The following is a 12694-nucleotide window of genomic DNA, read 5'->3' on the forward strand; positions in this document are numbered from 1 at the left end:
GGCTGTTAATTTGATATAAATAAATATGAAATTCAAAGTTTGTAAAAGTTTTACCCTCAAGGATATAAAAGAGAAAATAGGAGATGAAAGTTTTTACGGGAAAATTATGTAAGGTTTTATGTGAATGTTTTGTAACATAATGGTTTCTGAGATCAAAATCTCTGTATAAAACAAATCGTCTTCCCTGTCATGATCTTAAACAAAACAGAGATAACAATATGTTTTAAGCGGATATTTTGATTTCAGAAACGGTGAGTTTTATATGTTTTGTTGTATTGTTTTATAAATTTAAGTTAAATAACTAGCCTAAATAAAAATATAATGTTATATCAGACATGTAATATGATTGTAATCGATCGCGCGATATTTGTTTGTAAAGGGGTGGCGAGAGCGAGGCGGAGGTGCGTTGCATGGCAGGAGCGGGCGGGGGTGGGGGCGGGGTCGGGGGCGCGGGCGCGGGCTCAGTCGTGGGTCCAGGGATGGGCGTGTGTGCGGTCCCGGCGGCGGGTGTCGTGGCGGGGGCTGGCGGGCCGCGGGTGCGTGCGTACGCCGTCGCCGCCAGCTTGCCGCGTGGCGCGCAACTACCGCCGCCGCCGCACCACGCCAAGCCGATCGCCGCGCTCGGAGCTCAGCACCACCCGCACCACCAGCATCACCAGCAACAACCACATCACCAGCACCACCAGCACATCCAGCACCATCACACCGGTATGATGCTGTTCAGAACAAGACTCTTGTTGCATACACAGTTATATGTTTTCTATAATTTCGTCATTTCGAACACATATAAAATTGTATATCAATTTGTCTAGGACCAGCATCTCGGGTCACCATTACGAGCGTGCCGTCCATCAGTCCACAGGGCCAAATGTCTCGTGTAAGTGTTTTTAATGTTAAATATTCTCATTTTATTGTAATTTACAATTACATGTAAATGAATAAATTCTTTATAAAATTGTAATTTTGTTCACGCTACCCGGAATAGTCTGCGGATTTGGTAAGAAGTCCTCCACCCGCGCATCAACAGACTTCTCCCGTTACTTCAGTATATCACAAAGTAATTAAATTCCGTATGTTTATGAAAGTTAATAATGTTTAATGATAAAAAATAAAAAGATTTTATTGTTCGACAGGGCGACGGAATGTACCCTCACTTTTCTCATCAACACTATCAGATGTATCAACAGCATTTCCGCGCCACCCAACACGAAAGCCGAGCTTCACCTTTACCCTATACGAGGTAAGGCTTAACCGACCAAGTTATAAAAAGGTCCTCTTATCTCTATAGCATGTAAAAATGTAACCTATAGATATATATTGTACAATAATATGTCATTAATTTGACGTAGACTTACTTTTTGAAAAATGCTTTGTTTGTTTTAGAAGAGCATGTATAATGTAATGTAGTGTGCGCAGGTCGCTGGAGGCGGAGGGCTCGGAGGCGCCGACGCCGCCGCTGGAGCTGCGCCGGCCGCCGTCGGCCCGCGTACCGCGCCCCACGCACTCGCCTGCGCACTCGCCCGCGCCCGCCGACCGCCTGCTCAGTCAGTTGCATCAACACTCCTCCTCTTCATTTTCATACTCCTATCAAACATGTTACACTCTTAAATTGTATATAATTTTATACTCCTATTAAAAGAGAAAAAAATGCCATCGCTCAGCTTATCTGATCGAGTCGAGTTACATTTTTCATTAAAATCAAGAAGATACGAGATATTATTAGAGAAGTCGCTTTAAAAATAGTATTATATGCTTAATGTAATGGTAATATTAGATGAGGTAAGAATTTGTTTGTTTTGCTCGCATGCAGTGTGCTCGCCGGGATGCCGACCGCCGGCCGCGCACAACTCGCACGGCGCACACCTGCCCGCCGCGCTGCCGCCGCCCGCCGCGCCCGGCCCGCCCCACGCCTCGCAAGTACCGCGTGAGGCCGACTCGCTGCAGATGCTGCTTCGGGTGAGTACCACCATACCACGCCCCAAAGTGCAACAACAGTTTCTCCTTAATAACAACAAATTGTACCCGCCATTTGTTGCAAAGCCAAAGTGTTTACTAGTACTACCCATGCGCAGAAAGATTGCCGATGACTCAACCTCTCTTTACCAATGACCGAAAGTCTGCTTAGTACCGTCAGTTAATGCAGCCTAGACGCGTTCGTAATTTTTTGCTTTTGATCCGAATTAATTCATTGTTGTTTTGTTGAGTTTTACTTGTTTTTTATGTAAGTTATTCGTTTTTCTTACTTACTATTTTCTTATCGATACGGGTAAAGTTCTCATTTAATGAACTTCAATGATTGAACAATTAATTATACATACAATTAATAAGAATTACAATAATGTTGATCGGCAGCGCTATCCAGTGCTGTGGCAGGGGCTGCTAGCGCTAAAGAACGATGCGGCGGCGGTGCAGATGCACTTCGTGGGCGGGAACCCCGTGGTGGCGGGCGACACGCTCACCGACGGCTGCACCTCGCTGCTGCGCATCGCCCAGCGCATGCGCCTCGAGCCCGCGCAGCTCGACCAGGTGCACCGCAAAATGAAGGTACGCACACATTTATCGACTAATATTTTTATGAAGTTGGAATTTACTTAAAAAAATTATGTTCGTTGTTGTATTTTAATGGTAATTACGATTTGTTTTATGTAATTTAACTTAAATTTATTTTGAATATACGACGTTTGCAGCTTGAGAGCGAACACTGCATCCTGCTGGCGCTACCTTGCGGCCGCGACCACATGGACGTGCTGCAGCAGTCCAACAACCTCAGCAGCGGTTTCATCACGTACCTGCAGCGCAAGCAGGCCGCCGGCATCGTGAACGTGGCGCCGCCCGGACACCAGCAGGTCACTCATTTATTTATTATTAATCCGCCCATGTTCGTAATAATCTTCGCATACATGCAGGATACATGCATGGTTTCGAATGCTTTTAAGGGCGGTATTATTATTGAGTATTTTACCAATCATAGCGGTATTAGTCTTATGAACTAATGGCGATTTTAGTCGATGCGTAAATCTAGTAAACCTAGCTAAAATTTATTAAAATGGGGATTTCGTTGTATAATTTTAATCCAATTGATTATATTTATTGTGTTGCAACTAATCTTATTCTTAATTATTATTTGTGCAGGCTGTGTACACTGTACACATATTCCCATCGTGCGACTTTGCTAATGAAAATCTGAATCGCATCGCACCGGACCTAATGCACCGAGTGGCCGACATCGCCCACCTGCTCATCGTGATTGCCACCGTATGAGACGAGCGGCCCCGGTGCCCCCCGCATACATACTGCGACCTGCGTCAGCCTGACGCGCGACCCCACTCCACGACACGCGACACACGCGACACACGTGACACACGTGACACACGTGACGCGCACTCTCCGAGCACGAACTGTGACACCGAGAGACGACGCCGCTGTTAACTTTAGAAGAGTACTTTAATTTAAGAGCGTTGTAAATATGGCCAGGTTGTGAAAGTTCGTTTAATTTGTTAGGTTAGGCCAGCGACCTGGCGCGCGGCCGCTGTGGAAACGTTTGTCTCCTCGCCCCACCTCGCCCCACCTCGCCCCACCCCGCCCCGGCCACTATAATGACGTAACGTTAGGATATTTATTGTTATCGCGCAGTGTGACGCCGCACTCGCGCTCTTAATACTAGAGTTAAGTTGTAGCTTTGTAAAATACTTTTGTTATGGTCGACTGGGTTCGACCCTATTCGGAGTTTAAAAATTTAAAGGTACAGTAAAAGTCAGTTAATTAAAAATATATTTAATTTTGGGTTCCGATTAGATGAGAGGCGATCTGTCGAGCATTTTTAATCGTTAGTGTAAATTGTTATTTTGTTTTAAGCGTCTAGTTCTAAAGTAATTTAAATTTTTGTAAATATTCATAATTAAAGGTCGATTTATAATACTTAGAATCGTTACGGTAGGTAATGGTAACGATAACTGGGTCGAATGATAACCGTTAATTGTAAAAACGATAGTTAAGCGGTACGATTAAATAAGTAAAATACACGTGGAAAATAAACTGTGATTCTGACTTTTTAAAGTGTAGGCTTATAGTTAGTTCTATGGAGTTAAATAAGGAGGTGCGCGGGTAGTGGGCAGCGGGCAGCGGGTAGCGGGCAGCGGGTTGTGGGCAGCGGGCAGCTGTACTCCGCCTCTACTGTTGCAAACAACTAATTATCCATACACCCAATCATGTAGAATCACCAATACTACTGTAAATTATCGTGTTTTCTTGAAAACATTTCATTTCTGAATTCCTAATACTATTTGTAGAACTACACTGTTCGTTCCATTCCAATTCAAGTGACGACGGTTATGTTTTTGCGTATGGCTTGTATCTTTTAGGACCGTATTGTGCAGAACATTTTTCTCCGTAACTGTTGATCCACTGCGTCATCGTCCGTTGTTTCGTTTGCCAAACATTTCCACAGTGATAACATTATACCCGCTGATTTTTCAGTTTTGTAAATTTTAATAAACGTAAAGAAATGCAAAAACTAACAATATTGTACTTCTCATAAAGTTTTGACTGTCTGCATCCGATGTCTACTAACTGGTAATAAAAATGTGCGCGATTCCGAGCAAGTCCCGGTGCGAAGACTTGTTCGGGGCAGGCGGTGTGAGCTTTGATACAAATCGGCGATCGCTGCTGTGAAGTGCGGAAGAATCAATTTTTTTTAAGATATGTATTTTTAATTATAACATCGAAGATTCATTTTAGTCCAGATACGTAACAAGATAACATTAACATATTCGACCACCGGGAGCACGCTCACATCGCCCGCCGTCACCTGCCGAGGCTCCTGATGGCGTGTCACGGCCTCGCGTGGCATGTCGCCACTAGGCGTGACTTGTCGCGACTAGGCGTGGCTTGTCGCGACTAGGCGTGGCTTGTCGCGACTAGGCGTGGCTTGTCGCGACTAGGCGTGGCTTGTCGCGACTAGGCGTGGCTTGTCGCGACTAGGCGTGGCTTGTCGCAACTAGGCGTGGCTTGTCGCGACTAGGCGTGGCTTGTCGCGACTAGGCGTGGCTTGTCGCGACTAGGCGTGGCTTGTCGCGACTAGGCGTGGCTTGTCGCCGACTGCTGACGTCAATCTCGCCTAGTATAGTTGGTAAATGTACGACAAAGTTGTCGTGCGTGAAACAAAGTACAAAGTATTCATGTATTGTAATTTTATATTTACGGTATAGGAAATAACAACACAAGTAATGTTATGTATATTCTTTTTAGGATTTAATCTATAGATATAAAATAATGATATTATTTGTCATGTTTCCGTCGCAAACGGTTCTCGACTTAGCTAGGAAGAGCACTAACGAACTCGTCACTTCGTCCATTAATTTTAACATAATTTTATTACTAAAACTGATGTGGATGCCCGAATATAAACTCTATTTATTATTATTTGGGTTCCTTATAAAGGATAGCGGTGTAAATAAATCGTCACAGTTAATAGTGTTTCAGTATTTAGACTCTTGTGGTTATTACGGGATAAAGACCGCGCGTCGTGCGCTAGCAAATTGTATAAAATATATTTATTGCGGTCGTCTCGCATCGGTGTGAAGTATGGTTTCCTCGTTTTGTCAATTCGAATGCACCTGTGTGTAGGACAGCCGCAACAGCCGCAACAGCCGTCACTGGTTCTGGTCTGGTCTTATACATATCTGCATTCGTATAATGTTGTACACTGTCTCAGATGTCAATTACTGGTCACATTTACATATTTTCATAAAAGTTTTCATGTCTCATGATCATAATCATGAATAATGGACATTAATTCTTTTGTTCAAAAGGAGTAAGCCGTGAATGCAGATATAAGACGAGTTTATCTAATTAGCGATATGAGAAGTATAATATAGTTTTGTTTCAAACCGTTCTCGAAACTGAAGATTAGAATAATCCACATCACTGCTGTATCTTGATTGTTTTAATGAAGAGACGGTAAAGTTATACTTAAGATTGGGCAATGTCATCCTCTCAATAACTTGTGTAATTGTACTCGGGAATAAGTTATGGTGGGGATGACGTTAACAGCGGCAAGGGAGGCGGCCGATGCCGGTGTGCGAGTTGATAGAGTTTAAATAATTGTAAAATTAACATTTGATCTCAAGTGTGCAGCAAAAGTGAGGTGAGCGCTAGAGTAGTACCCACGGATCATGTACAGAGAGAAGCCGGACACCGCCTTGTTACTGCCAAGTTGCCTCGGTTAATAAAAACAAATCAGTGTTTATTGGCAGTTGCATGAGCAAATCCAGTAGCTTCTCTGTTTGTAAGTGCTCCGCGGAAATATAGCATCGGCCGCATCCCCGTGTCACCGCCTTCATTGACTTTAATTGTAGCAGAGAATAAGAAAATAAAAATATTGTGATCATATTTCTACTTTAAGTTTAAAAAGCTAGGACCTAGATGTAATTGTATATTTTGTACATATTGAAAATAGTATTGTATCTTTACTCCCTTATCCAAAAAGCCCAGACTCCTGCGTGTTATGTACCTCCTACCTACCAATACTATTAAAAAAAAACATTACACAAAAGTGTTTTTATTTTTACATCCGAAATATCAAATGTTATAAAAATTGAAATATTATTTTTATATAAATTTGTACTAATTACACTGTATATTGTATAAATTTATTATACAATTATACATGCTATAGTAGTACTTACATTCTTTCATCACGGCTATACGACTGTTAAGGAAGAAGAAATAAAACAGTTATCAAACGACATTAATAATTCCACATTTATTTAAATATACGCTCTACTACCTCTAATCTAAGTGATAACAAAAAAATTAAGTATATTCTTTCTTAATAATTTCCTTTTACAGAGATTTATTTTATCATGATGAGATGTGAGGCGGGTCTCTACTAGAAACCATAAATGAGCGTAATTTGAAGCATAAAGTAGTAACTATTCACTCAGGGTTTAACTATAATATCCCGACGTAAAAGTTATTTAACGTGTGTTTTTAACAGTAACATTAGCAGACCTTGCAATCTCTTACCATAAAAAACTAAAAAACACGTGTTATACAAATAGGTATTTGAGCAGTGAAATCTCAGTGTAAAGCCTTAAATATCGTTTCTAATACTTCTATAGGTGGGCCAATTTAATAGGGCACATTTAACATCTATCAAATTTAGCTTTATCGTCAGGCAAGCTGGTTAAAATCAATATAATAAATAGAATCAATTCGGATTTCAAACATATTTGAATCGAATTCAGTTGTTACGAAATATTCATGTTTTTCGTTCGATATTTTTGTAGCATCCTTAGCGTTAAAAAGAAAAATTTCACTGACGCAACATTATAACGACGTTTAATTGACATGATTAAATATGTAATCGAAATTTGTGAAAAGGTAAGCAATTGGTACAACATTTTATGCTGGCCGTTATACATTTTTATGAAGTGACAAATGTGACTTATGGGTCATTTACCCACCTATAATGGGATTTAAAAAAGCATAGATATTTATGTTTGACACTTAGGTTTAATAAAAGTTTAGAAAAGCATAATTACTGTCGATCTATGACGGCTATTGCTAAAGAAAATTAATCGGTGTACAACAAACAACAAAAGTGACCTATTATTCTGAGATAGAACAGACTTTAGATTCTATATGGTTTTTTAAAACGTAACATTTCTGCATTAACCCACATGTGCTACGAACTAAGTTAACATGTGGTCTATATCTAAAGATTAGGATTAAGTAGTAATCGTAACAACAATACAGCTTTGTTTTCGCTTTTATTCGATAAGTTCGTTGATTGAAACGCAATTCACCTTAATTTTGGTATACATTTTTTAAATGATATTGATACCATTTAATAACATATCGTCTCATGTTATTCAGCAAAATAGTTTAAATCAGTGTTTATCTCAACGAAAGAGTTGAAATTATCAGTATGGGAATTTTTGTTACGATTGAAAATAGTGGAACTCTGAAAGTGAATCCATTTCAGCACATTTATTTTGTTACTGCTTTGTCGTCGTTTAGCCTTTTTAGAAAAAGAAGAGCAAAAATGCTAAATGCACTTTATTTCCTGCCATTTTCTAAAGTGTATAAAACTATTAAAAAGTAACCAAACTTTTATAAACCAAACAAGTTGAAGTTGTCCTCTTTTAGAATATATAAACATGTCATATGTTTTCAAAAGTTATATAATATATTCAGGTCTTTTCTAAGTTACGAACTTATTGGACAACCTAATATATTAATATAATGAAAGTAAAATAAATTCCCCATACGTTATTGGGAAAAAATTGAAGTACCTAATTGAAAGGAAGAAGATTTTATTCCTTTTGATTGTCCTATTGCTCGTGATTACCAAACACACAACTATGCAATCTACATTTTGAATCGTGATATGCCGCGTTATTTCGCCAATATGTACACTAGTGATCCAATAACTTTGCAGTTTGAATTCTAACAGCCCTGTTTCGTCATCAGATCGGCCAATTTGAATACCCGAAGCCAGCTGAATAATTCGGGATTGTTTGGTTCAGAACTTGACATTGTCGGCTTAATAAACTTGTTCTGCGAGGGTGGACGCTCCGGCGTCGAATGTGTTGGTGACTTGCTTAGACCTTTTTGTTTTTCTACTGATTTGACACCTGGTGAAGACATCCTGAAAAGACAAAAAACAACAAATTAATTTTTACAGTGTATAGTTAAGGATATTGGGCCCGATGAGAGAGGCGCTGCAATCGCAGTTAGTTCTTTACGAGACTAGCCGTAACAAGTTTTTACTAACAACTACTGAGTGATAGGTCAAACTGATAATATTCACAACATTTGAATGAATAGATCAATTGAAAACTTTAGAAACCGCACGTCATGAAGCACGAAGTTGTCGCCGGTGACCCACATCGCGCTAACATTTTATAAATCTATTATAATATTGTTACTGGTCATATAAGCCATACATTTAGAGTTTCTGTCAAACTACGTACATTTTCTATTCATAGTTTTATTCTACGAATCATAAGTGTGTATAAAGTAATCGATAATATCTGTCTAACCGCTCTAACCTATGTTGCTAGTATTTTTGTTTTGACATTCTTATATTATTAGAATTTCAAATTCATAAAAATTTACGATGCTAGAAAAAGGCATAGAAAACTTCTAATAATAATACTGAGACCGTGAATGTTCCAGGTCAGGAACTTTATATTGTGCGTGTCTGGCGTCAAGCGACAGCCGGCGAGGGCTCGTACTTGTGCCTGTATGGTTTATTTTAACATGCGATAACATTAACCGTTGCAAATCGTACGTTACTGTTGGCAGTTGACAACATATATTCAGTGGTCCAAGTAATTATGATATGTTTTTATTTTTGTTTTAGTTTAGTAACGCTTACAGGACTGATATATGTACATCTGATTATTAAAAAGAAACCGTTTACAGTGAGTGAAGAAAGTTGTTGAGGGCGTAAGTAACTTCGTTTTATATGATTTGTACTCATTATTTGTTAATAAAGCTATGCCTTTCAGTTATGGAGTTAATATAAACATATGTAACTACTTTGGAAGCGACTCTACCGTTATTGAATTTAGATAAGGCGTTTTGTAACATGTACACATAACGTTGCCACAAGTCGTTGACCCAGTGCAGTGGGCGTCAGATCTTCTTTGACCTACTTACGTTTTCGTCACATACTGCAGAGCGTTATGTGGAAAATGGGAATCGAGGTTATCCTACAGTATACTGGAAATATTTGATTCGACGTTATTGAAACGAATTGTTTACATCATATTACAAGTGAATTCTTAAAACTGGGCCAACATACAATTTATAAAATCTGTAATATCGAAAAAAACATATTTCTCGAACATGATGTATTACTTACAACGAACCTACTTCCTAATAATACTTATATACAGAGTTACTTATAACGAAAAAGCAATTTCTAAAAGTTTTGTCCGTCTGTCCGTTTGCTCCGGGTAATTTTGAGGATGGCTGGAGATTTTGACGGAATTTTTATTGAAAGGTACCTTATCGGTGCGGGAGTAACTTAGGCTACTTTTTTTTCTACATGCAAGAGAATGTAACAAGGCATGTCCCTACAAGGTTCACTGTGGGTTTCCGAGACAAAAATCTCCGTTTAAAACGTATTGATATCTCTCTTTTGTCAAAGATAATGTCAAAGAAGACGATATGTTTTAAACAGATATTTTGGTCTCAGAAAACCACCGTTAGTAAGTGTTAGGCGAAATATATTATAAATAGGTATAAAGGTATAATATAGTGTAAAATAAATAGGTACTAACAATTAGTAAGCAGCTAAAATTTTTGTATATTTAAGGTAAAAAATGGACAACAATTTTATTTTTTCCCAGGGTACCAAGTTTCACGGCGACGTACACAGTTTGTGACGTGCTTCTTTTAATTTACATAAGAAGTGAATTATTTCCCATTCACATGAATATTTTAGCACAGTTTCAGAACACAACAGAATTTTATTGCACGTATTATAAAATTATTGGTCTCACTATTTAAAGATTTAGTTAACACTCTGAATTGAATTGTACATGCTATGAAACATCTTATCTATCATAAATGGCTATGATATTAGGGAAAGTCATAAATATCAATAAAAAAGACCTACGGAAATATTTTAAAACAAAAAACATAAAACCATAAAAATGTTTTAATACAAACTCACTTGTTTGTTGAAGTGTACGAGAGATAATTATATTTTGACGATTTTATTACTTCTATCTTCTTATTGTATCACTAAGCACAATAGCATTGAAACCAGTATAACTTGACCTATTTAACTCTAGGATACGACCGCGCAACGCCACGACGCGATTTGCTCTGCTATAGCTAAGCGCCACCAACTTAAAAATACGCATATTGCTCACTAAATATTATATGGTAGTGCTCATAAAATGACTTTTTCTTGTTGCCGACTATATGCTACATTTAAACATAATAATGCATAATTAATTCTACAAAGTAAAGTTATTTTTCCCTGATTTACCGTTGGTTCTGAGACAAAAATCTCTGTTTAAAACATATCGTTATCTTTGTCACCATCTTTCACAAAACAGAGATATCAATATGTTTTAAACGGAGATTTTGCTCTCAGAAACCCACGGTAAGACATTTATTTCATACTTATATAACAAAAGCCCAAGAAGTATAATAACTGACACCATATCGACCAATGGTTGGACCAAGGTCGCTGACCTCAATCCCTTTGTAACCAACGAGACCCATTTGCCTTGTTCTACTTTTTTTACAAACATACATTACGTAATCACAATTTAATAGCTACGTTAATTTACCTATTTATTTCATCAAATTAAAAACATGCGAAAGTTAATTTAGTTGTCCATTTTTTTAGATGTACAAATAAGTACAAAGGTCATTTAAATACACTATTAACTAAGTTATATAATGTATGTAAACTTACTTTTATACGATTGGGGTTGACTGTTGTGTTGCTGCGTCAAAACAAACTCTTCGGCTAATTCTTTGTGACGAAATGCTCTAAAAGGGGTGAGTGGTGCGCGGGGAGAGGAGTATCCGCGCGTGCTCACCTCCACCGGACCTACTGCGCAACGCGTTCTTCTATTCATCTCTTCACACTCCATGTCAATTCATAACCGCTTTCACTTTCATTTCACGCAACATATTTTTAGCTGTTATTAATAAAATTCGCAATTTTATTTGCCCTAATGAAGGTTGATGCTTTGAGATAAAGTCCCTTTAGCACTCCAGGAGACAATGTGTATTGCATGTGTTAATCTTACTAATATTATAAATGCAAATATTTAGATGGATGGATGTTTGTTAGAAGGTATCTACAGAACCGTTACAGCGATTTCGACAGACTTTGGCATTGATAAAATATAGTGTGGGAGATCACATAGGCTACTAACTTAGTTTTTTTTGATTCCGCGCGAACGGAATCGACAGCTATAATATCTGAATAAAGACTGTAGTTGTATTTATAAGACGTGGTGAAAATTTAATGCATTTAAAAACACGAATAATATTAGTTATAATACGATTACGACTAATTATCAGGTATAATACGATTTACGATATAGAATTATTATATAATATTTATGTTTTAAAGATTTAATTTTAATTTGAGTTCTAGAACAGTTTGGTCAATATTGAATGAATTCCTACCCATTTGTATACTAAGACCAGATTCCTTAAATTAAATCGTTACTAACTTTCATCCATTACGCAAGAAAGGAAACGAGATGAATTGTGATGGCGTAATTGTAAGTTTTTAATACCTAAAGATATGAACAAAAACATATTCTTGTCTCAGTTATTCCAAGCAGAATAAGACGATAGTCATCTGGGGGCACAGCATTGACTGCGACATGGCGTGGATGTAAAGTTCAGTTATTTTTACCATTGCTAAAGTATAAACTTCAGGGTTTGTGGAGACTTTGTGGAAAGCTCAATTATTTTAATTCGTACGAAAATTATGAAACTTTATTAAGGTTAGTTGATTCTTTCACCGAATAGAATGATTACTTGACACTTCAAGAGATGTCGCTGCAAAGAAATAAAACATTTTGTTTAACATTGACAGTAGTGACACCTCTAGGTAAATAAAAATAACAACTATTTGGGTGCCCTCTTGTGAAAAATTGCAGTAGTATTTTTCCTCATACCAAAGCTCACTTAGTAATTTTTA

At 38.0% G+C, this 12694-nt stretch overlaps 1 protein-coding gene across 1 annotated transcript in view; it reads left to right on the forward strand.

Moving 5' to 3' along the window:
- LOC106720977 (msx2-interacting protein) overlaps window positions 1-4902 on the forward strand; it is a 63203-nt gene extending 58301 nt beyond the window's left edge. Inside the window, exons 13-20 of the mRNA XM_045681137.1 lie at window positions 380-708; window positions 813-877; window positions 1134-1240; window positions 1417-1544; window positions 1811-1956; window positions 2353-2544; window positions 2688-2846; window positions 3133-4902. Of these exons, the coding sequence (XP_045537093.1) occupies window positions 380-708; window positions 813-877; window positions 1134-1240; window positions 1417-1544; window positions 1811-1956; window positions 2353-2544; window positions 2688-2846; window positions 3133-3261 (1255 nt within the window). The 3' untranslated portion in view covers window positions 3262-4902. The remainder of the gene's footprint in view (window positions 1-379; window positions 709-812; window positions 878-1133; window positions 1241-1416; window positions 1545-1810; window positions 1957-2352; window positions 2545-2687; window positions 2847-3132) is intronic.
- The last annotated feature ends 7792 nt before the right edge of the window (window positions 4903-12694 follow it).

This window comes from Papilio machaon, chromosome 15, assembly GCF_912999745.1.
Source record: "Papilio machaon chromosome 15, ilPapMach1.1, whole genome shotgun sequence".
NCBI lineage: Eukaryota > Metazoa > Arthropoda > Insecta > Lepidoptera > Papilionidae > Papilio > Papilio machaon.